Below are 24587 nucleotides of genomic sequence, written 5' to 3'. Positions count from 1 at the left end.
CGCTTGTTCATGACCAATGCTTATACAAAATTGCCGTGCAATTTCTCATATGATGAGTGATATCAAAGAATTTGATTCTTCACAGAGAGTCTGAAGTATTCTGGAAAAACTTGACATTTTCCTGATGCGCATTGAAACATTCAGCACATGACGTGTCATTGATCTACAAGCATCTGCTGCTCAATAATACTCAGAAGCATGCTGTTCATTAATACTCATGTTGTCGCAATGCTTGGTTTTAACTCGCTCCGCGTGTTGCAGGTGTGAACCTGCTGATCGGCACAGAGGCAGGACTCATGCTGCTCGACCGGTCTGGCGTGGGCAAGGTTTACCAGTTGATCTCGCGACGCCGGTTCCAGCAGATGGAGGTGCTCTCTGACCAGAACATCCTCGTCACCATCAGCGGCAAGAAGAACAGAGTCCGGGTCTATTATCTCTCGTGGCTCAAGGCGAAAATTCTCCGCACCGACGCTGTAAGTAATGCCTTCTTTTCTTGTAGCTATAAATATATAAAATTGTTTGATGTGAGATCAGTTAAACAAAGCTGTATTCCTACACCTATGATGTATCTTACTCCTTCAGTAATTTTTGTAATTATTGTGTTTATTATGAAATTTGTCGGGAACAGTTGCAGTCAATAAATGTCACTGGAACTTCTCGCGTAAAACCAAATGAATTTATTCGCTTGAAAAAGTTTTTTCTGTCAAATAATCACAATAATATTCTGGCAATGTTTTTCATGTCAAATTTCCAGAATAAATTTTTGTGAAATTACTAATGAGAAATTTATTTGACCCCAGCAAGTGGAGCGTCGAAACGGCTGGATCAACGTCGGAGATCTGAACGGCGCCGTGCATTTCAAAATTGTCAAGTATGAGAGGATCAAATTCTTGGTTATCGCTCTTAGGGACTCCATAGAAATCTACGCGTGGGCGCCAAAACCTTATCTCAAGTTCATGGCCTTCAAGGTGATGTGACTTTGCAATGGTTTGATTTTTAGACTAAATCTTATTCCATAAAATGGCTTGACTTTGGCAAAGTGCTGGCTGCTAGAATTATTTTTATTAAATATTCCTAGTGATGAAAACAGACTCGTACAATATTGTTGATAAACGAATGTTATGTTCAGAGCTTCGCGGAGTTGACCCAACGTCCCCTGCTGGTAGACCTGACTGTGGAGGAAGGGTCTCGCCTCAAAGTGGTCTATGGCTCCAGTCAGGGCTTCCATGCTATCGACGTCGACTCGGGAGAACTCTATGATATCTACAGACCTAAGCATGTATGCCTCTCTTCGTCATCATAATACCCTAGATTAATTCTATTCAAATTTAAATGCAGTTTGGTAACGAACATACTTAATGAGTTAGCATTTGTGAGTTATTTATAATTTCTCAAAATCGTGGCTTGTTACTCACACCGTGATTGCTTTGTTGAGTTTTTAATGGTCTATGACCTTTTTATGTGCATAAGTTATTTCTCGAAATACTGAATGCAGGCAAACATCTTATAATATTCATAGGTTTTTATCATATCTGCACGTTTTTGGCGCGGCAATTAAATATTGAATTGACTTCGCCAGATCCAGGGAGGCATCAGCCCCCACACCATCGTGACGATGCCCAACAGCAACGGCCTGCAGCTGCTCATCTGCTACGACAACGAGGGTGTCTACGTCAACACTTATGGCAAGGTCAGACCTTCCTTCTCTTAGATAGACCTGTCGGCATACTGAAAAACTTTTTCACATTTCTGCTGATGGTAACATTGAGAAGGTAGAACGTCCATAACGCCTCACATGCTCCTATTTAATTGCTTAGACATTGCCGGCTTCGTATGTACAATTTTGCCATAGCTACAATTTGCTAGATTCAATTTTTTTTATTTAGTGTAGAATTTTCTCTTGAATGTTGTAAGTTTACTAACACACTTAAAAGGCTATATGTGTTCCTCTCGGCTCTCTGACAATACAGTTGACGTCCCAGTTTCTGTGCAAATCGAAGTTTTATTGAATTCTTTTAGCTAGTTAATATTTCGAAAATATTATTGAACTTATATTTATTGTTAATTTAACAATTATTATTATGACCCGACCCTCGCGACTCAAATCTTAACAGCTAAAGAAATTATTACCTGGTTTACATATATGCTACTGAACGAACCTGAGTTTCATTTTGCCGTACTCGTGTGGCAGCGAGGCTGAGACGCCAAGGAACGAATTCTTCTTTCACACATATACCAAAACTGTTGCTTGAATTAATGTATTGTTACAGATGACGAAGAACATGATGCTGCAGTGGGGCGAGATGCCCACCAGCGTTGCGTTCATAGGCACAGGGCAGATCATGGGCTGGGGCAACAAGGCTATCGAGATCCGATCTGTGGAAACAGGACATCTCGACGGCGTCTTCATGCACAAAAAAGCTCAAAAATTGAAGTTTCTTTGTGAACGCAACGATAAGGTTAGTCTAACCGTTCATTCGTTGTCCTGATCCACTACTTATTTCTAACATGGATATTGTACTTCCTTTTCAACATGTTCGACGTATTAGACCTTTAGTTTAAAAATAAATATAATTCATCTGGGAATGGCGCGAATAAGCCATGAATGTGCTTATTTTTATTGATGCACTTCAGTTATGCCACTTTACATTTGTTGATGCTTCGTGCGGAACATTTTTATGCACATTGAACGTTTTTTTAAGACGGACGATTTTGTATGGATTCAGTATGCTACAGAGCGATTGCGTAGATATTTATTAAAGTGACCTGAAATTCACTTGTAATTGTTATAAATAATTTTTAGCTTCGTCTGCTCTCAGCCTGATACAAAATGCATGCCTGTCGTGGAAAATAAATGAAGCATATGAATAATTTGGCGAAGAATTCTCGGTACTTTATCTTTTTCGACAAAAATTATAACTCTTTCTCTTCTAAGCCTGCTCTTGGTGAGAGTAATCAAAGATATCAGGACGTCAAATGCAAATGTTATAGACGTTAACGTAGCCAAAAAACTTCAAGCTGTTTTAAAGCGAAAACGTGTTTCCGGGCACAAAAAAAAAAGAAACATTACCCGGTACAATTCATTTTTTATTCTTTTGTCATCGTTTGAAAAAGGAATTATATTTAAATGTATGAATTTGATAAAAATAAATATGAATGTAACCAGTAAGATATATAGGTACATGAAAATTAGAACAAAGAAATGCATCCTAAAACTTTACCTGGACTGTTGTTAATGTCAGTTTTTTTCACTTATCTTGTCATTCACTCGTCGTCAAGATATTTTGCCATCCTCCTCTTTTGTCTCATCCTCCATACGCTGTTTTTTGCACTCTCAATCACAGCCAATGTTGCTCTCCCAGATAATCCGATAATTACTACTATCCGCCCTTCATCTGTTCTCTCATACCCCGCGCCATTACTCGCACCCTTTCTGCAGATCCGGATCCATCATGCGCGTCGTTCTATCTTATGCGTCCTTCACTCATCACCTGTTGAGTGCGACCAGTTTTTTCTCATCACTAAATAAATCCGTTGTCAAGGAGACAATTCTGATCTTATTGTGCTGAGACTCCTTTTTAGCGCATTTTCCCATTTATGGAAAAAATGCATTATTGTGCTCGCCAGATCCGTCTGTCCGTCCGTGACTTCACGTTTTCGTCGACGAGAAAATGCTCTCTCTGTCACTCACTGCAGCGAGTACTGAGTTATATTTTTTGTGCAGGTGTTCTTCTCGTCTGCCAAAGGCGGCTCTTCGTGCCAGATCTACTTCATGACTCTCAACAAGCCGGGAATGGCAAACTGGTAGTGACGCCTTCGGTCCAGAGGAGCGTCTCGGCAGTGTGTGTGTGCAGTGTATCAGTGAATTCGTTTGATGTGAGCTACAGGGCATGTCAAGTCGATCTTCCTGTTACTTTCCGATTCATAAGGTGTTGAATGTTGGGTGAATATTAATTAGGATTTTTAGACCAACTATTTCCCTTATCCCAGCTGCAGGGTGGCCTCCATGTATTCTAGTTTAAACCATATAATCTCCATGATGCGCTCACAAAAATAATTATAGATGAACCATGAAGCGAGCTCAGCGGCATTTCTTCATGATTAAGCGAAGCAATTCTGTGAGGAGCAAGTTTTCGTGGCAGGCCCTAAGGAAGATGAAGGATTTGTTCCTCGAGTTTGGCTCCTTTTTGTCTGTTCAGAAAGCGCTATGTTTCATTAAACACGTCGAGCTTCCGCAGCCACATTACAGATCGGTATCGCTACATCTGCCCTCGTCTGGCATTTGAGCTTATTTTTTTCATGTACTGCAACGTCTATTTTGCTCAAGTGCGAGCCCGTCTATGGAGCTCGCTCAACTGCAAGAACAAAGACTTCGGTGCTTCTAATACTTTTCTCCATAGCGGATTGCCAAATTGTTGTGGAATATTGCAAGTAGAGTATTTTGATTTGGAGTTACGGGCAACCAGTCACTGTGGTTTTTTCCTTGTCTCTCGCTGTGCTTTAGTCTACGCCAGCGGACTGATTTCGCTTCGATTTAATTCATGCAACATGATTTTAACGAGCCCTATCACCAATCGCCTTGTAATAATCAGAGGTAGTCTATATCATCTCGCATTGATTAAATGACTTCTGGCTCGTCGTCTCAGGTTTAATAAGAGAGTTAATTTTCGTAGCTCCACAGTTCTATATGTTATGCTTTGTCATGACGTTCTTTCTGAGTGTCCCGATTACGTACTTGACTTGCAATTTGACAGATTCGTTGCATCTCGTTAGCCGTAGTTTTTCTGGGATATACATTTTATTCATTCAATATGTATTACAATCATTTCTCTTCCTATTCCTATTTCTCTCTTCCTATTCTCTTCCTATTCTCTTTGAATGTAACAGAGTGCAAAAGCTTAATCTTTCCCCATTTTTGATAAATTTCTTTCCAGTGGCCGCAGAAATGGCGGTGAATGAATTTAGTATATTGTCACTTATGATTGTTCCCTATTTGACTTCGACCGTTTTTCACGCTAACTAGTTTCCAGAGGAAATTCATCGATCATTTCCCCTTGTTGCCAAACATCTCTCTATATTATGCGCTTATGGATGAAGGAAACATGGTACCTATCGTGATGTTTTCATTAGTACTCCACTTGAGTACTCACGATAGAGATACCTTAACGATTGAATTTTGAAAAGTTTATTCTCTGCCTAGCCTCATTTTGCTTGTCAGCAATCCCAAAATAAATATCTTAATTTTGACCTGCACTTACAAATAACGTGAGGTGGCGTTTCTTGTCGTATTGAACAACTTTCGCTCTTCATAGAGTCGCTGCGGACGTTTGCGGACGTTTTTCCCAGCTAATGCCCTGTTCAATCTCTGCAGAAAAGTCACATCTCTACATGAAACTCAAATGACGATTAAATTGGTCATATGAGTGAGTGGTCATTGTAAAGCTAGCTGCAAATTTTTTATTTATTGAGACCAATTGGGGTTACGCAACTCATGAGACCTGGCTGTTAGGTTTGTGCCGAGTTCACAAAACTGCCTTTAATTTACGCATCTTCAATGCACATAATTCAATGTACTAATTAAAAATGGTTTTAGGTGTTCTAACATAGCATCCGTTTCTTAGCCTTTGAATTTTATTTATTTTATGTACGCTAAATTGATTCATATTATCGACGAATAAATACATTGCTCTACTGCTGATGTTGAGCCATTTCAACGTTTTTTTAAGGTCGAAGAAGCTGTTCGAAAATTTGAAATGGGTAATTGATGTTCCATACTGTCATCATAGACGTCATGATTTATTAATATTGAAAAAATTGCTATCAAATTTAGTAAATCACATGTATACTGATTGTTAATGGCGAATGCAGTGATTCATGTGGTTGAACGACTTCGTTAGTCTTAAATTCTGTGATTAGCATTCGTTACTCTGTTTTCCTCAGACATAGTGCCACGTTTCAACCAGTGTCTTAGTTTCTATCTTCTAATTTCTACTTGGTATTCTCGATAATTCCTTCGCATTGTTCCGCGGTACATCGCGATGTTCTCATTAGTCTCCTCCATATGCTTTCTGTTAAATTTTGTACGTTAATGTTTTCTAATTTCGTAGTTATCGCAAGTACACGTAAGTTTTGGTCGTGAATTTCGCTGTGGCATTTAATTTATTGAAAGCGTAATTTTGGGACGCTCCTCGTTTACTTTTAGTATTTGATTATTGATTAACACTTCTATTAATAACGTGTTTAGCATTCTAGTTCGCGACTGTATCCGTATTATTCGTGGTTTGTATAGATTGCGACATGTCAAGATGCAAGCCATCTTGCTTGTGGGACTCACAGCAAATCATCAACTACGCGCGCTGGAAGTTAGACAAGGTTTCCATAGGTAAAGATAAGATTCCTACGCGCTTGTGAAATCAATTATAATTATCACCTTTAAATGGTTCTGCTTGGACCGAATATTGGCAGGACAAACGACGTCGCCTGCTGCTGCGAACTGAACTGAGGTTAAGACGACGGTTTGTTCTTCTAACTGTTAGTGGTCAATATGAAGAAAATAACGGAGATATCACACTGGATTTTAGTTAGTAATTAAAACGCCTTCTGAAGTCTCGCGATCACCAGAAAAGTTACTGTGAACGCATACACCATCGTGAATACTAGAATGCTTATGGACGAAGCTTGTTTTTACAACGGAGTTATCTGCTCTGAAGCTGAATGACTTATTCTTTAGGGTATTTTGCTGCAAAATGAATATATAACGACTACTCTGTACCGAAAATGGTTCATATTTTAAGCTTTTCTGCCCCCAACTTCATTCTTCGTTTCAGAAAGTCATGTATCCTGAATCGTACCGTATTTGCCTCCTAAAGGACGTCAGTCTTTTAAGTATTAGTCCTTTGTATTCTGTTTCATTTTCCAGGGTTGGCTTATCAAGTTTTGTCCTTGTCTCCTTATAGTTACTTTCTTTTGAAATCCCCACGCACTTTTTTTTACTTCACAAATATTTCTAATGTTTAGCATTGTAAATAGCGATCCGTTTTATACGAGTTTTTTCTACCTGTTGGGTTCGCTGCGCTGTGCTGGAACCATCAATCCAGCAACTCCTTCCTTCCTTCACCTGGCGAGCGACCGACTAGACCTTCAACTGCCACATTTCTTCCCGTACCAACGCTCTTGTTGATCTCTTCTACGCGGTTCGTTATTTGATCTTAGTCGAACATATGGTGAACCCTCGGTAACGGCATTCTAATACGATATGACTGAACCAAGCTGGATTTCGGTGCCGATTTTTGTAGTTAATTTTCATGCTAGCATTTATACATTATCAGGAAATTATTAGTCAAGGCATCATATTCAAATTTATGTATTTTTTTGGTTGTACTCCAATGACTTCACATTTTTATTAGTATGTAGGGAAAATCAGTGCCGTGAAAGCATTTTTAGACTCCCATGCAGTTCAACATTGTTGATGCGTATATCGGTAGCTTTACATGCATCTCGTATTTAGTTCGAGAATTACGTTCGAATTATTTCAGGTTGATGCCCCTACACAACGGCAGTTTACCTTTACGAATTAGGTCAGCATTTGGTTCCTCAATTCAAGATCATTTTGTTCGCTCTAGCGAATAAGAAATACGCATTTTTGCGGCGTAACACTTCCTCCTTACTTTTAAATACTGAAAACTCTCCGGTTAAAATATGAATACACTCCTATCGAATAAATCGTTCATTTCTATTACGGTTTGCTAAAAATGTCTAAACGTAGTAGGTTATTTGTTCTTTTTTACGATATTGTTGCAACTTTCACGTTCCACCGAAATTATAAAAGAAATTCATGTTCTAAGTAATCCTACATTTCTATTATGGTTTGCAAGAAATGTCTAAAAGCGGTAGATCATTTTTTTACGATATTGTTGCCACTTTCACTCTCCACCGAAGTTATAAAAGAAATTAATGTTCGAGAGCTGCCTAGTGAACCGTAAAAATTTCATTTGGTGACTGATTATCTTGGCTGATGAGGTGACGCCGAACTGTGGCAAGTCAACTGCTCAGCGTCGCTGGTCTCCTGACCTCCTTCCACTTGCAGGGATCGATTGCGCATAATTTACAGAGTTGATCAACCTAACCCAGTGTTCAGTTCCAAGTTCCGAGTCTTTTTCTATATTTTTGCAATACTCTTTTTATTTCTTAGTGTATATAACTTGTATAACAAATGTAACGCTAGTTCAAGTTTTTTGGAATTGATGCTGAGAATCTTGATCATGTTCCTCAGCACATGACTTTTGAATAAAATTTTCAATAGGCATTGTCGATTGTTTTTTATGCTCCTTGTTAAAATTTACGTTCTTTTAAATTATAAGACATCTTTTCGACGAGAAGGCTTCCGTAGATTATGAGATACTCAATTATAATTAGTTAGTACGAATAAATTTTGCTTAATTACTACCTCAAGAACGTAATGAGCATTGGAAGTTTTCTCATTTCCGTAGAACGAAGTTGATTCACTGAAGATTCTAATCTTTTTACTGACAAGCACTAATCCTTGCATCAAAGCTCGGGTGCTAACCAACCGGATGAACCATATCCTAGCGCACCAAATAATTTGGCGTCACATACAGCTAATCTCACTTTCTTGCTGAGAATTTTTTCGAGATAAAATTCATTGCTTATAGATTAGAGTCAATATTTCTTGGATATATAATTTGGATTAACCAATTTCAAATGTATCCGTAACGATATTACTTAATACAAAAATAGCTTATTTCGTTATTTAGTCACCAATGGCGATGTTGTGACTTTGATTCAAACAACTAATGTCCTTATTTTACTTTAAAATTGTCTTGAAACTTGAAAATGCAGCCAACTGTTTTTAACAGACGTGAAGAAAATTAACACAATTTCAACTAATGGATAGCTGAGCTTCCAGTATCCCAGAGTTTCCTATTGCAAATCTTTATATTTTCGGTGTTGACGCTTTATTTCGTAATTCCAGTCTCATAATGTTGAAAAAATTATGTAGAGTAGACAATGTAGGCCATTGGAAATGTTCATAAATCAGTGTCAGAATGCGTTAAGAATTTTATGCAAAAAAATATACCTCTTTACCACGCTCATATGGTCGTGAGCGTTGATCAGCCATGATGATTTCGCCGAAGCTGAGTCGGCTCATTATTTTCGTTTCATTTTAAGCTCAGTCGCGGCTGAAGATCCGGGTGTGGACTCGGCATTCGTCCTTCACGGAGACTTCGTCGTTGCGAACAATTTTGCTCGGGATTTTCTAGCCCCATCTGCATACATTTTCTTAAAGCAAGTCAATAAATGAGTGTCTTACGGGATTCAATTTTGTAGTTCTGTTAAATAATTAGAACAAAATTTTGTCCCCTTATCTGACAAAAAGATATGAAAGATGTGCCAGAAGTTGTATGAAATATTATGCTTCGGTGTGTGTATCATTTCTGCTCGAAACGCTGCTTGGTCTTGCTGTGTGGAAATCCCTCATTGTCAACGAACTCCTGAGAAATAATTCGTCACACTGAAGAAAGATAGGAAAATATTCTCTGCGGTTCGTTAACGCTGTCATGCTGAGGCCCGCAAACCTGTTCAACGAGTCGGCCGGCGCTGGGAAGCGTTTCCCAACGCTGGCTTTTCCATCTCTGGATCAAGCGCGGCGCTTCGAGGTTCTAGGAAGCGTTCGCTGATCTCTTGAGCGATGTTGCAAGGCCCTTCCAAGAACAACGTTCGAAGCCCGAAATATTAATTGCGAAACATTAAACACCAAGTGCGGATCATATTGCAGTCATAGTCATCGAGCCTCTCTCGCGTTTGAAATAATGTTGGTAATGACGGTTTTTTTTTTCTGATGCAAATGGTGCGCTTACTCCGGTCCAGGAATGATAGCCAGTGCTAACAGCCACAACTGGCTGCAACTATTTTGAAGGAGCAGTTTTTTACATTAGTACATTATTACTTACACTATTTTCTCAACCCCATCCTCCGTTGAGTGTCCTCAGAGGCGGCAGAATGACTGATTTAGTCATACATCTATTATTATAATCATTTATATATTTGTAGCACTATTTATCTGTACTCTTTTTTTTTGGCTGAACGGAGAATTCAAAATGCATTTATCCTTATTTTTAAAATGACTTCAATGAGCCCATATCCAGATTGATGTCACATGGGCATGCTGTTGTCAAATTCGTCCTTTACTTTAAAGAGCATGTCCTGAGTTACTAACTACAGTGCTAATGTTTCGCGATGCCTCCGATCACACACTGTCGCTTGTAGCGGCGGCACATGTACGGAGTCTTTCACAAATCTCCACAAGAAAAATCGCGTACTTTAAGGTCCTGTAGCCTTGGAGCCCAGAAATGCAACAGTGCGTCATTACGTCAAGCGCAGCCCATTGATCACCAGTCAAATTTTTCTATTTATAAATTCGCGGACTGTGCGATGCCTGTGTGGCTGGATACTCTAAGTCATTGTTGTCGATGAGAACAGTTCGCTCGAAGGGGATGAGCTATGCAAACTTTACACTCAATTGAGGATCAACGTCGTAAAAACACGATGATAACTTCAAAATTTTATGTTGACTAGATGCAAAACCACTAACGGAGATGTTTGCTGAACACATACTAAGTCGCAAATTTACTCTATGTCGTCTTATCGCTTATAATACAGAGGCATGAAATTAGTGCCGATTGTTAAAGTAAATCACACGATGTTCTCTCTATTCGAGAAGGAAATCCCATTCACATTGGCCGGATATCCATACTAGCGCATTGGCACACTAAGACGCGCTCAAAGCTTGGCTTTCTTTCGACTCTTTCATCGTTCTTTGCCTTTGCAAGACAATGCCGATCCCGCAGCCTAATTCTTTTGATCTTCAGCGAATCGGCTACTTTTGAGCGCCGAAGTTCGAGAAGTGGACAGAGTTTTACTATTTTCTTTTTTGTTGAGTGATAAATGCTCCTTTGTTTACAGAGAAGCGTAGCAAAATTTTATTCGCTTCTCCGGTATTGAATGTAAAAATGAAAGTATCCGATCGATCTAGCATTCAACAACCTTTGTTTTCAGAGTTTCGTATTTATTTATTTTAATTTGCATAAGAATTTATTCTTGATTGCACGCGTTCAATTGAATTTTTACTCAATTTTATGGTGGTTCTTTTACTGAATTGAAGTAACCCATTTTTCCCAATTCAAGACGTTGGCCCATGGTAACTATAAGCATTTCTACGTAGCAAGCTGCGCGCCTAGGCAACGGAAGCCCAACTGACACATGAGCACCAACGATTTGATGCTTACGTAACATATGCTTACTTTTTGCAACATTAATCGCGCAAGCGAGAAAAATTGAAACTCACATCACATATCACGTGAAATATTTAAGTAAACCTCTTGTCCCTGTCTTGAAGGAAATAAATTGTGCAAAATAGAGGAAGAGTAAGAAAATTGTGGATGTGTTAACTTTACTACGCCTCGCCGCGGCGCGCGTGACGGGAAGACAGCCGGTAGGCGGGCTCTATACAGTATAGTTTTTCGACGTCGCAAATGCGCAGTTTTTGGAACACTTTGGGACCCTGTGGACGTCCAAATTTGTCAATTTTCGGGAAATTATTTCATTTTATTTGTTAATTATACAGTAATTTGTCCGTGATAGCAAAAAATGTCTATGCTGTTTTTATATGCACGTCTTCAAAATTTTATCCGGAAAATGTATTCGTCTCTAGTCTTCGTCTACGAAGAACGAAGCTCTTGATAAATGTTTAGAGGTAATTTTTGACGTTTATAAATTTTAATTTCCCATATATCCACTTTCAACTCCGAAACATGTTTGTTCTTATTCGGCTTCGTGCCCGTTCCTCATATTTTAATCTCGCATACGAATCTCGCTCGGTTTTGCAAAGCAACAATTGCTCGGCCACCTCAACTTCCGACCGATGCTTCCTGCACTTATTTTTCGCTTGTCTTGACGTTTTTTTCTTACCCTCTCGACCGCCATTCGATAATTGTTTTCTCCACTCATACGTAGTGCGTCTTTGTGTCACTCACCAGCCATACGTGGGTCAATGGCTGCACCCAGACGTGTGTCGTGCGCTGTAACGTCGCTCACCCGCCATACGGGGGTCAATGGCTGCACCCAGACGTACGTCGTGCGCTGTTACGTCGCTCACCCGCCATACGGGGGTCAATGGCTACACCCAGACGTACGTCGTGCGCTGTTACGTCGCTCAGCCGCCATACGTGGGTCAATGGCTGCACCCAGACGTACGTCGTGAGCTGTAACGTCACTCACCAGCCATACGTGAGTCAATTGCTGCACCCAGACGTACGTCGTGCGCTGTAACGTCACCCACCCGCCATACGTGGGTCAATTGCTGCACCCAGACGTACGTCGTGCGCTGTAACGTCGCTCACCCATCACTTGCACGTGTATTTTGCAGCGATGTTTAGCTTTGCAAGTTCACGACTTTGAGTTGACCTTGAAGCGATAGATGTTCATAGGAGCCTTGCTGCTGCAGCGCCGCGACCGAGGCTGTATAAAACCTGTCCCACAAACTGCATCCTCTTATATACACTTCAGCAGCTCGCTGCAGGCGCACCGAGCTCCTCAACGCTGAAGGGAAATAAACGACACTCAAAATGGTAAAAATTTGAATGAAATATATAAACATGACATCTTTTTATATTTGACCTCGGTCACAGTATTATATGAAGTCGCATTCATGAGATTTTCGGAAAATTTAATGTCGTGTGTCGGGATTATGAAAATTCGGTGGTCACAAATACTCATTATTCTTACTGAACTCAAAACGCAATACATGATTACTAATACTGAGCATATAAGCAATACATGATTACTAATACTGAATATATCATAACACATAATTCTTATACATGTTCACTCACATTGAGAATGAAGAACGCTAACGGAATTTCTCGCACAGCATTGCCTATCGCTGACGGTGACTGTGATGGTGGCGGTCTGCGTCTTCAGCGCTGATGCCAGTGAGTGTTCCTTAGGACGTAAGAGATCGTAAGTTCATCAGCCAATCATAGACGGCCTTTCAAGCAAAAACCACCAATCACAGACAAGAAAATAGAGCGTATAAGTACTTACGTTCACTTAGCGAGTTTTGAAAGTATGGCCCCAGATTAATATCTTGGAGCCGTTATCCTCTTCAAAACGTATTTTATATTTTATAATTTTTCTAATCCACAGAAGATTGTGGTTGATTGTGGGTTTACTGATTAGATGTTAATTATAGAAATTCGAAGCAATTTGTTAAAGTTAGTTAAAGCAATTTGAATGGAGGCAATTTTTTTAACAATTCAAATGAAGAAACTTGTTCAATTTATTCAGGAATCGCTGTTCATCATAATTCTATGCACGTCAATATTACATTGTAATTACTTTTACTATAGCAATAACCGGTTATTGCTATTACCGGTTATGGCTATTCCTGGTCATTTTTATTACCGGTTAATGCTATTACCGGGCATTTTTATTACCGGTTTTTGTTATTACCGGTTATTGCTATTACTGGTCATTTTTATTAATATTAATTTATTTATTATTATTATTTATTTTTTATTTATTATTTATTATTGCTAAATAGCAATAATAAATTCAGTTCTGTAGTTTGAATGGTTTTATTGGTCCTTCACGTCTGTTATCGTTCTATCATCACTTGTACTCATAAGTCATTTTTATTATCCTTTTACCTGATATTCCATTTATGATTGAGTTTTTGCTTCTCTTATATATGAATATGTAAAAATTTCTCCTCATAAAGTTAAAGTTATAAATAAAGTTATGAATTTCTCCTCTGAGCTAACTATAATTCCAGCAAACTACGGTGGCGGTGGCGGCGGCTTCGGAGGCGGTGGATTCGGCGGCGGTCAAGGCGGTAGTTTTGGATTCACCGGCGGCCAGGGTGGCTTTGGAGGCGGTGGTTTGGGAAGCGGTGTTGTGGGTGGAGGACTTGGTGGGGGTTATGGTGGTGGATTTGGTGGCGGTAAAGGAGGCTCGTTCGGTGTTCATAGTGGGGGACTTGGCACACACGGCGGGGGAATTGGCGCACACGGCGGTGGACTTGGCGCACACGGCGGTGGATTTGGCAGTGGTGGTGGATTTGGCGGTGGTGGGTTTGGTGGTAAAGGAGGCACTGTCGGTGTTCATGGCGGGGGACTTGGTACACACGGCAGTGGATTTGGGGGCGGTGGATTTGGAGGTGGAAAAGGAGGATCTTTTGGCGCTCATGGCGGGGGACTTGGCGCACACGGCGGTGGATTTGGTGGCGGTGGACTCGGCGGCCACGGCAGTTTTGGAACAGCTGGCCTGCATTCGTCCGGCAGCCACGCCATCGGCTTCGGAAGCGGCGGGTTTGGTGGCGGAAAACCTGGCAAAGGTGGCGGCTTTAGCGGACATGGCAGCAGCGGTGGATGTAAGTAAATTCAAACTTCTGTTGTCAAATTAATTTTTGTGGCAATTAATTATGGCTGAATAAGCTTTAGTTTAATTAATATGGTTGCAAATTTTGGAGCGTCCATTTCAAACTGAAATGTACGCCCCGAACAGAAAATGGTTACCAATTTTTCTGTTGTGTCTTGCGCTTATTGACGAAATTCATTTCACATTTTGAATTTTTTTCACCACTAAGTCAGTCAGGCGTTTTCGATAGTTCAAAAAAATTTTTTTACTTAAAATGCATGACATAACTTCTTTCACATGGTGCGTTAAATTTCACGGATTATCTTTCAACTCTACACCATGAGGCAAATTTACATTAGGAAACTGCGCAAGAAAATCACATTCTTAGACATTGATAAACTGAGAAAACCAAGAGATAATATAATTTAACTTTTTTTGCTAATGTTATTATGATCTTAATACGCATTAATGATGCTCATATTTTTCCATAGATGGCCGATGAACACAAATCTACACCTGAACTCGTGCTGAAAACTTCTGCAAGAAAGAAGAGGGAAATATCAGCGAGCGCATGCAGTTGAAATGATCTAAGCGGAGATACAAGAAAATCGCGATTAAACAAACAAATTTGCAATAGGAAATTAATTAGGAGAAGGGAGGGCGGCATGAGCTGGGATTGCTGAAGTAGCATTGAGTGTGGCAAAACTTTAATTTTAGAAGCTAGCGCGAACGAATGATCATGTTCGTTTCGGTTCGTTTTAAGAGAAAAAGCGATGGCTCCGTTAAATGTTGGTTAAAGTTAAGCTCTAAACTGCTTTTGATCAGAATTATTTCAATCTACAAAGAAAAATTAGATTGAATATTTTTTGGGAGATCAGTTACCATGGGATAGTTCAGCTCTTCAACCAATTGGGGGCTGCCTTTAAATATTTTCGTCTAATAAGCTTCCAAGGACTAACGGAATTATGCTAAATATTATGCTGGAGCCCTCGTTTTCCTTGGATTATTTTTTATGCCCAATGGCTTCAAGTCAGTATAACAACATTGCTTCCAAACAATCACCTTGGGATTTATATATTATAGAATAAATTATTTGGTTTCCTTAAATTGCGAAGCGACTAAAACGCACAGCATGTCTGTGCAGAATACAATGCTAAAAATATTCAGTGTTAAAAAAAATATTCAGTGCTTAAAAATATTCCGTGAAGAATACATTGTTTGAGTGGGTTTGACGTCAGTTCTCTGGTTGTGAATGTCATGACTTCAATTATTGAGGAAGATTGTTAGAGTGTTCATTAAAAGCGTGTTCAATGTTTGGGTGATAACGCTTTTTATGTATTTTATTGTCACCATAGAAATCTCAAATGTTCTTGCCACTATTATATTTGTTAGTAAATTACAGTCGATGTTGTCACTATCCTATCCAGCATTATATACCAGCACTATATTACCAGTATTATATTAGCATAACATTGGTATCCTCGTTAACAAAACAAGACTTTTTACATTTTTTAGGCGATATATATCCTAAAAACATTCATTACCATTAAATTCATTTTGGAAGTCAATGATTTCAGTTTTCGTTAGTCATCTCACTAATGTAGACTTTTCCCCTTACTACTAATTTCTACTGTTTAAAAAAAATCGAATTGCACCCCAAGTACGTACACCAAAACACAGCGAATAAATAAATTCTGACAATAATTGAAGGGTATATCTGAATTCTTCATGAGGATTTGAATCAAAGAACCATACTCTAGAATATACAATGCACGTATATTTCTCAGAAGACTTGCTCCTGTGTTTTTTATTGCAATTAAGACCAGACTCAAGGCATGTGGCTCATGCAGAAATTTTGCCTAACAGAATTTTCGTTACAAGCACTTCTTACGATGAACTGGTTTCACGGGCACCTCTTTTTTTCTCCGTCGTTAAGACAAGCAATTTCTAAACTTTATGGCATCTGCCGGTCACTGAGTTCGCGTACGAAGTAAATTTGAAAGCATTATCCCATTTGTATGTCAGAAGTTTTTTTTCTAGGATCGCACGCTCCTTTGATTTGTCACTCCGGATTGATTGAAGATTTCAGAAGTTGATCGGAAATATCACCATAGCGATCTTGCAATGGAACAATGCTGTTCAAAACTCCTACATCTGATGTAAAATGAAAACTGTGAAAAAATATTGAAGGTCATTTAATTATTCATACGATTTTATCCATTTGTTCCCTAGAACCTTAATTTTCACACTTTTATTGAAATGCGATCTAAATCAACTGTAGGCACGACTGCTGCCAAATAGCATTTTCTGTTAGTTCTCTTATATGCTAATCTAAAACCTACGGACAATGATAGAAACCTTTACCATCTGTTCGGAATGGCTTCCATGAAAAATGCTCTGGTTGCTGGTTTCTTCTCAGTTTTATTTTAATTTCTCATTTCATCTCCAAAATACCGTTCTTGTCATGCGGGAATATATAAAAAAACACCGGAATAGGAAAATAAGCCAATGAGTTGACCTAAAGCAAAACAATGCAGCAGATGAAATGACTCTACATTAATATAGTTTTTTCCTTCTTTGCACTTTTATAATAGTATTAATATTCAAAGATATGCTGCATTAAAGTTATGGAACAACTGTACTGCAGTACGTTTGCAGCTAGGTTATCATTGGCTTTTTGGGACAGAAAGACGTACCTAATGCTTGGCTTTTTTTTAAAGGCCTCCCACACTCACCATTCCAACAAAAAGGAATTAATTTTATTTTATTTTATTTTTTTTTATTATTTATTTAATTTAATTTTTTTTTCTTATTTAATTTTATGCTTGGCTTGGGGAGTGACTGGCCAAGATGTGTGCCATGTATGCCAGTTTCATATTTATTCGTAAAATTTAACGTCTACTGGAACTTGTAATTAAGTAGGCTCTGGAATGCGAAAATGCAAGAAATTTTTTATTTTAAAAGTTATTGATACTGGAGCAGGCTATTAGTTGAAAATGTCATCTGTATTGGTTCATGCTGAAGTGGGTATGATAAATTAAATGGATCTGCAGCCCGAACTCTATCATCACTACATTTTATACTGCTGTGTTGATGATACATAAAAAAGGGCAGAATGGAGTCGTGGAGATGAAGTTCGTACGATACATTAAGTTCGTATGATATATTTGATTATTTCAATATTATCAATTGATTTACGATTGGAATTTATAAACGAACAACAAGGGTTTAGTAAATACAATCATCCATTTATAAAGTCCTAAAATGTTTTATGATGATGCTGAACTTCGGCATCCACCCTATTCTTACTTTGAAAATTTTGTTCTGTACATGATACAGATCAAGCTTTTCTTGGTAGACAATTACCTGGTCATATCAAATATAATCAGGATTGTAAGGAAAACCATTTTTAGCCCATTTTCTCATTTATGAAAAATGCACTATTGTGCTCGCCATGTCCGTCTGTCCGTCCGTCCGTCTGTCTGTCCGTCTGTCTGTCCGTCCGTGACTTCATGTTTTCGTCGACGAGAAAATGCGCTCTCTGTCACTCACTGCAGTGAGTACTGAGTTATATTTTTTTCTATTCATTCTACGCAAGAATCATAGCTCTCCATTCTGAGACTTAGAACGTAATTAAAATTAAAATTTAATAAAATTATCTTGTGTTACTCCGAAATTCAATAGGCCGAAAAATATTTACTATTGAACGTCGTGGAGTTGTGTCATGCATAAATAATTTATGGGCCATTTAAGGAATTTTTAAATTGTTATAGTTTAAAACACCAATATCGTTGATCTTCTTATTTGGCAATTTTACCAAGAATTTAGAAGCAAAGAAAACAAAAAAAAATTCAACATATCTTCATGAAAACGCTTTGGAGACAAGCTCTATAATCGGTTCAAAAAATTTAAAACCTAGGTGATAAAGAAACAACAACTGAACATGATAAATTAACAATTTATAATTTCAAGATATATAAGAGACAAAATATTTCAAGATATAAGAACTCTTAGCGTTATTGAGACAAGGTTCCTATTTAAAAAATATGCAGAGATTCTAAAATCCTTGCGTGTCTGAGACCAATTTCATCTTCGGTTGTTGCTTTCTTGTGACTTAGGTTTTAATGTCTTTCGTACTTATATGTTTGGATTTTAATTGCTGATTATACTTGTATTCTCTAAAAATATTTTTTGAACAAGTGATGGAGCTGGTCTCGGAAACGTTTTAATGAAGATCGTGAATACACTAGGCATTTTCTTTGCTTATAAATTTTCATTTAAGAACGGTATACCAGCTCCGCGCCACCAATTAGTAAAATTTCAGTTATTACAGCGTACCCAGAGGCGGTAATTAATTCAAAAAATGTTTACTTATGCAATATTTATTGATATAAATACATTTTCATAGGCGTATTTGAATTTATTTGAGAAATGACTGAGATAATCAGAGATAGTGATTGGTTCTTAAAATAAGGTACTCGTATCAATATAGCAATTCATTTTATTCGGTCCGCATGCACTAGTGAGATCACGAACGATTTTGGCAATTATTTTTACTGAAATTTTACTATTTCAGTAATTATTTACTGAAATATTTCAGTTCATTATTCACTGTAATATTATCTTAATACTGCCCATATTAAGATAATATTTCAACAATTTGCGACTACTGTCGCATGCATTTAAACTGATTTATAATAATTGAACAATAAAATATAATGACGCACATTATCTATTATTAGTCGAACGGGTAGTAAGCGGGGACTGTACCTCTAATTAAGTGGTACTTGATCACAAAAAGTTTAGGAACCACTGAGATTGGCTGGTAATCAGCGTGTCCTTGAAAATATTCGAGCAGAGGAGTCGATTCCATGTAAATTCTTTTTTTTTTTCTGCATTCAACCCCACAGTTCTTCTACTGGAAAATGATGTTAAAACTTGCGCAAAAGTCTTCTGGTATAAGGAGTCGGGGCAATTTTTAGACAACAATTGCGGTGCTTTACACGAGAATCTCTGGCTGCAGGCGAAGCTTCGTCGCAGAACAGGTTGTTCGCCCTTCACAAGGGCTCTTTTTCAAGAAATGAGCTTTCATGTTCCACAACAAAGAGCAAACTGCGATAAATTGCCTGCGAGTCGCACCCCTCGCTGCGCCACACCATTTGTTATTTTTCTTAACCGAACAGGTTGAGTATTTGCTTCTTCATTCTATTATTTTTCGAACCCCTTAATTTAACGGTCAGTGCAGGTATAAAAGAAGGCTGGATCCGGCATCGGATCATCACTTATAGCTGTAGGTGACTGGCCAGACGGTCACTGATTCATTTAATTCGTCAAAAATCATTCAACGATGCTGGTAAGTTCTTTAGTTGTATTTTTCTTTCAACTGCCTTTTGTTAGGAATTTAAGAACTCATTCACCCAGACGCTGGACAAGATAATGTCTAGTTACTTTGAAAGTTGATACTGGAAATAACAGGATCAGAGTCTCATTCGACTCATTTGAGTGTCTATGAAATCTCGTTTGAGCAAAAATGTGGAAGTATATAGTATTTCAGAAGCGATAAACTTTCAACTAGTTGAGATGGACTGAGCGTATAGGGATTTTTTTTAAATATGTGTCAAATTGCAATATAATTTAATACAACATGAACGCATTTGCATTGTGAAGGCATTATATATATGATTCGAAGGTCTTCAACATTATATTTTAATCATAATATGCAATAATGATTCAATGATGTTTATTCGTTTCATTTTATTTTTAAATAATTGTAGAGCTCGGCTAAATTGTTTCGTGTAGAAAAGAGGAATTCAAAATGAATGGGCTTCAGAGTCAGATAAAATGGGCTAAAAAATGTTTAAGTGGAATTTGGCTATATAAAGATACTTGTATGCTGTTATCATAGTGCTGTTACATGCTGTTTCGTTATGATTCTCTACTATCTGCTTTGTAGAGAATCTTCTTCTAATTCTTAAATTCGTGCCAGACCGTAATTGTATACACGGTTATATGTTGCTTTTTGACCGGTTTCCCGAAGAGAACACGAGCCACATAGTTTATGAAATAAAGTAAGAATATATTTATACAATGCTACGAAGAAAAAAGGTTTAGATTCAATACTTAACACTGGCTGGAGGTTCGGCAGCTTACTTTGCTGAAACTAATCCGGCAATTGCACAGTTTATTGAAAGTTTTGATCTTTAGATTTGACTAAGAAAATCACAGGAAAATGGCCGTCTAAATAACATAAATTTCTGAGGTCACGTTTAAATTCGCTGAAGGACTAAATGACAGCGTCACAACTACGCTTTTATTAATTATCATTTTATTAAATACGCTTTTATTAATTACCCTTTATTAAATACGCTTTTATTAATTACCCTTTATTAACTACTCTTTTATAAATTACCCTTTTATTACCTTCGCTTTTGTCTATCGTTCAAGAGACAGCTAATTAAATATGTATTGTTTTTCATTCTTCTCCAGTTTCTCAAATGGAGACAAGTATTCGACGAATTGAAGCAAAATTACAAAATTTTTAATACATATTGTAATAAAATTTGTGAATGCTACGAAATTTCTTGAACAATCATCGTATTTTCTTATTTTCTTTCAGAAATTCGTCGCAGTCGCTCTGGTTGTAATTGCGTTTGCCGAAGGTTATGGAACTGGTGAGAAATTTTTATTCCTGTGTGCGAAGTCATTTTGAATTTATTGTTGTCGTACAAATTCATTTTAATCACAAGTTTTTTCCCGTTGCGTACTTCAATAACATCGAAGTGTTCCTAGCTGTGTGTATGCTGTGAACGCAATACATTTTAAAAACAATTCCAGTTCAATTTCGGAAGATTAAATTGTTCAGTTGATTTTAGCCCATCCGCAGAATTTAACGTGGCATTTAATGTTACAGGAGGAAGCAATTACCGCACCTCAGAAGGACGTGAGGGCGTAAAAGTCGGATTCGGCTCCCAAGCATCAGCGATTACCGCTAATACTGGAGCGCTTGGGGCTGGTGGACCAAACAGTGGCTTTGCACAACACTCGTCTGCTGGATTTGGGGGTGAGCTGGATGGGGAGAGTCAGGGATTTGGAGGCTCTAGGAACACCGGCTTCGTAAGCGGTGGCCTTGGTTCTGGTTCGACTGGCTACGCCAATTCCGAAGGAGGGCGTAAGGACACTGGAACCTTCGGTGGTAATGCACCAGCTTTCGGAGTCAATGCTCAAGCAGATAAAGTACAAAGCTACTCTGGTCAAAGCTCAATTCAAGAACATGGAGGCATAAATTCTGGATTTGATCACTCGAAAACAGTTGGTACTGGTACTTTTGGTACGGGGGAACAAGGAGTAGGTAACTTCCAAGGTGGGGGAGTGATTTCCGGAATAGGTGCAGGACAGGCTCAAGGGGCTGGAGAAGTCTACAGGTCGCCCTCGGGAAATAAAGATAATCACGGAGCCGAAACACAATCCAGCTCGCAGGAGTCGCTATCGCAAGGAGGTGCACATGACTCAGCCGAGAAAATTTCTTCGTCTCGGAGCTCAGGTCACGAGAAAGATCGCCCCAAGTTTGGTCTAGCAGGTCAATCCTCCGACCAATCTTCATCGGAACAACATGACGGCCACACGTCCGGAATTGATGCTGCTGAGTCGGCTGGGAAATTTTCTGAAGAGAAGTTTAGTGGAGACCAAGATGGTGGCAAACGCAAAGAAGATGACTCTGAAAATCACGGCGCGGATTCGTCGCAGGTCGGCGATGATTCTTCATACGACTCTCCTCGCAAGACCGCCTACAAAACCAAGCCTTCTTCTGGTAGGTACTCGTAGCATAGTTTAATATTACAATTTTATTCATCGTTAGATCAAGCCGATTTTGATTTTTTTTCAATTTTAGGCAAATGAAGCCATAAATGAAATATTCCTTTTAGACTAGTATTTAATGTATATTTTTCAAACGTCACATTTTCTTGCCATGAGTGTTTTGGATTTTTCTAAGATGGGATTCAAAATTTCTAACAACTTACACACTGAGCTTTTATGTCATAACAATGAAGATTCATAACCTTTGCTCATAATATTTTTATTTTTTTTTACAGCTTGGAAATAGGATTGAAGCAAATCTTGGGCATCATCTCAATCATTCGAAAAACTGAATGAGAATACAACAGTAACATAGACGTCCATCACATCGCTATCTAAGTTCGCAATCGTGACAAATTTGGTCTGTGAATTCGAATTAGGTCTATGAATTGGTTCAAGTTCATTCAATGACAAGAAATTCTGTTTAAAAGTTTTAGACAATGCATGTTGCACCATTATTACGAAATGAAATTTAATATAATGCGATTTTTCTATAGACATTTTTCATTAATGTCTCAATTTTCTACCGGACAGTATCAGCCCCAGCACAAAATTTGTACGTACCCTTTCGCATATGAAATTTTATAAGTTTTGTCTTTTATTAAATAACCTCCTTTGTGTATCTCGAGTAAAAAGTATTAAGTTGGTATAGGTAGCCATTCAAATTTTTCGTACATCATGAATATACTTTCATTTAGGAAATGATTTATTCGTTATCAGTTCACTACCCTGAGAGATATTTTCAATTCTTATACACGAGTAATATTTCATATTTTGCGCTTGTGAATGGATGCATATAAAATGTTCATGTACACTGTTAATAGCCTGAAGCGACCTGTTCATCATTATTAGCAACTTACAACTAATGCTTTATCAGGCATTGATTTTCACACAGAACTAAACAATGCGCGCAGTTTTGGCGCTGTCAAGGAAAAATAGTTATGGAACTTTTTTAAAAATAAAAACACCATGGAATCCTTGATAAACAATTCTTTGTTCACAAATCTATGTAAACGCACAAAAAATTAAAATTTATTTAGTTTGATATATATTTATTGGGACTCTCAAAGAATTGATATTTTCAGGCCATGCACTTTACAAAGATATAAATTTATAGGGACTTTCAAAGAATATTTTCAGGCGACTTTACCAATAGAATGCTAGAAAATGAAGAGATCAAATTGTCTCAGATGCGGCAATACGTTATGACGTGACCGTTGTTCCAACCTAATCCCACATCGCTGTGGCTCAGAAAAGGTACAGAGCATCATAAAAAACAGCAGACTAACGCTGGAGAAATTCCTCTTACACTCTGGATCCTTCAAAACATCTGAGGTCACGACAGAGAAATAGCGGGACTCCCGCTGCCCGGCCCGGTCGTTGTTACGATGTACGTCATTCTTTCTCGTGACTTCGATGAGTCCGGAACGTGGTCGTTACAATGAGCCTCGATTCTTTACCGCAATTATTTAATTTGGCTCTTAATTCGACGAAATATTCTATAATTGGCTACGACGAAATATAGAGAAAATTTATAGTTAATATTTCATTCAATTTCCTTATTGACTCGAGCTGAAATTTCGTTGGAGGCAAACATTATGAACAAAGCGGAATCAATTGAACCGTGACGTGAGAAGTGAAGCAGTGTGACGTTGCTCAATACAACTGAAGTATATTTTCTAGAAGAATTGTGTGCATGTTATGATTGAAAATATGGTTCATGGTTATAAGTATTAGCATAAAAGTAACAAGAATTTAATTTGCTTCATTTGTTTCGTTGCAGTATATACTGTTATTGACGTCCGAAATTTAATTTAATTTAATTCTTACTCTGATTTGGAATTATCCAAAATAAAAAAAAATAAAAATAAATCAACTTATTTCAATAAACAAATGATTTCCATGTCAACACCGATGAAAGTTCGACAAGCGCTTGGCTAAATAATGAAGTTTTGTCGTAGTTGATTGCCGACAATTAACTTGATTAAAGCATTGAAGAGATTTATCCTCTGCACATAATTTACTTAAAATACCAACAATATTTTCGAGTGAAATTGAGAGGATGAAAGAAATTAGACTGTTTACAATTAATTCAACTACTGGAATTTAATTATGTTCTTCAATGGGTTTAGAAACACTTGAGTATGCAATGCTTTTGCTAAGATTAACGGCTAAATAATCCACAGAATTTAAGTTTCCACTTGAGTAATAATCATCGAATTCATTTTCATATTTATTAAACTGTAATGAAATGACGTTGGGATTAATCGTGATTAAACTGAAACTTGAATTTAGAG

At 38.0% G+C, this 24587-nt stretch overlaps 3 protein-coding genes across 9 annotated transcripts in view; all 3 read left to right on the top strand.

The window, feature by feature from the left end:
* The window catches only part of LOC108667825 (serine/threonine-protein kinase mig-15), a 42001-nt gene extending 33694 nt beyond the window's left edge, over positions 1-8307 (top strand). For all 7 annotated transcript variants that reach the window (XM_047881585.1, XM_018154895.2, XM_047881583.1 and 4 more), the window contains 6 exons: positions 262-473; positions 801-968; positions 1130-1279; positions 1580-1690; positions 2271-2459; positions 3725-8307. In XM_047881585.1, the coding sequence (XP_047737541.1) occupies positions 262-473; positions 801-968; positions 1130-1279; positions 1580-1690; positions 2271-2459; positions 3725-3808 (914 nt within the window). In that variant the 3' untranslated portion in view covers positions 3809-8307. The remainder of the gene's footprint in view (positions 1-261; positions 474-800; positions 969-1129; positions 1280-1579; positions 1691-2270; positions 2460-3724) is intronic.
* A 4253-nt stretch (positions 8308-12560) lies between these two features.
* On the top strand, positions 12561-15837 carry LOC108667829 (acanthoscurrin-1). The gene is made up of 4 exons (XM_018154902.2): positions 12561-12647; positions 12950-13010; positions 13853-14449; positions 14928-15837. Exons 1-4 carry the CDS (start codon positions 12645-12647, stop codon positions 14936-14938), a joined length of 672 nt encoding a protein of 223 aa, XP_018010391.1. The 5' UTR covers positions 12561-12644; the 3' UTR covers positions 14939-15837.
* Positions 15838-19706: 3869 nt separating this feature from the next.
* On the top strand, positions 19707-22882 carry LOC108667831 (ATP-dependent RNA helicase A). The gene is made up of 4 exons (XM_018154903.2): positions 19707-19789; positions 21053-21107; positions 21347-22243; positions 22527-22882. The coding sequence occupies exons 1-4, from the start codon at positions 19784-19786 to the stop codon at positions 22535-22537; spliced, it is 969 nt and encodes a 322-aa protein (XP_018010392.1). The 5' UTR covers positions 19707-19783; the 3' UTR covers positions 22538-22882.
* The last annotated feature ends 1705 nt before the right edge of the window (positions 22883-24587 follow it).

The sequence above is a fragment of the Hyalella azteca genome, unplaced genomic scaffold, assembly GCF_000764305.2.
Source record: "Hyalella azteca isolate HAZT.00-mixed unplaced genomic scaffold, Hazt_2.0.2 contig8321, whole genome shotgun sequence".
Taxonomy (NCBI): Eukaryota; Metazoa; Arthropoda; class Malacostraca; order Amphipoda; family Hyalellidae; genus Hyalella; species Hyalella azteca.
This window is presented reverse-complemented; position numbering and strand designations above follow the sequence as displayed.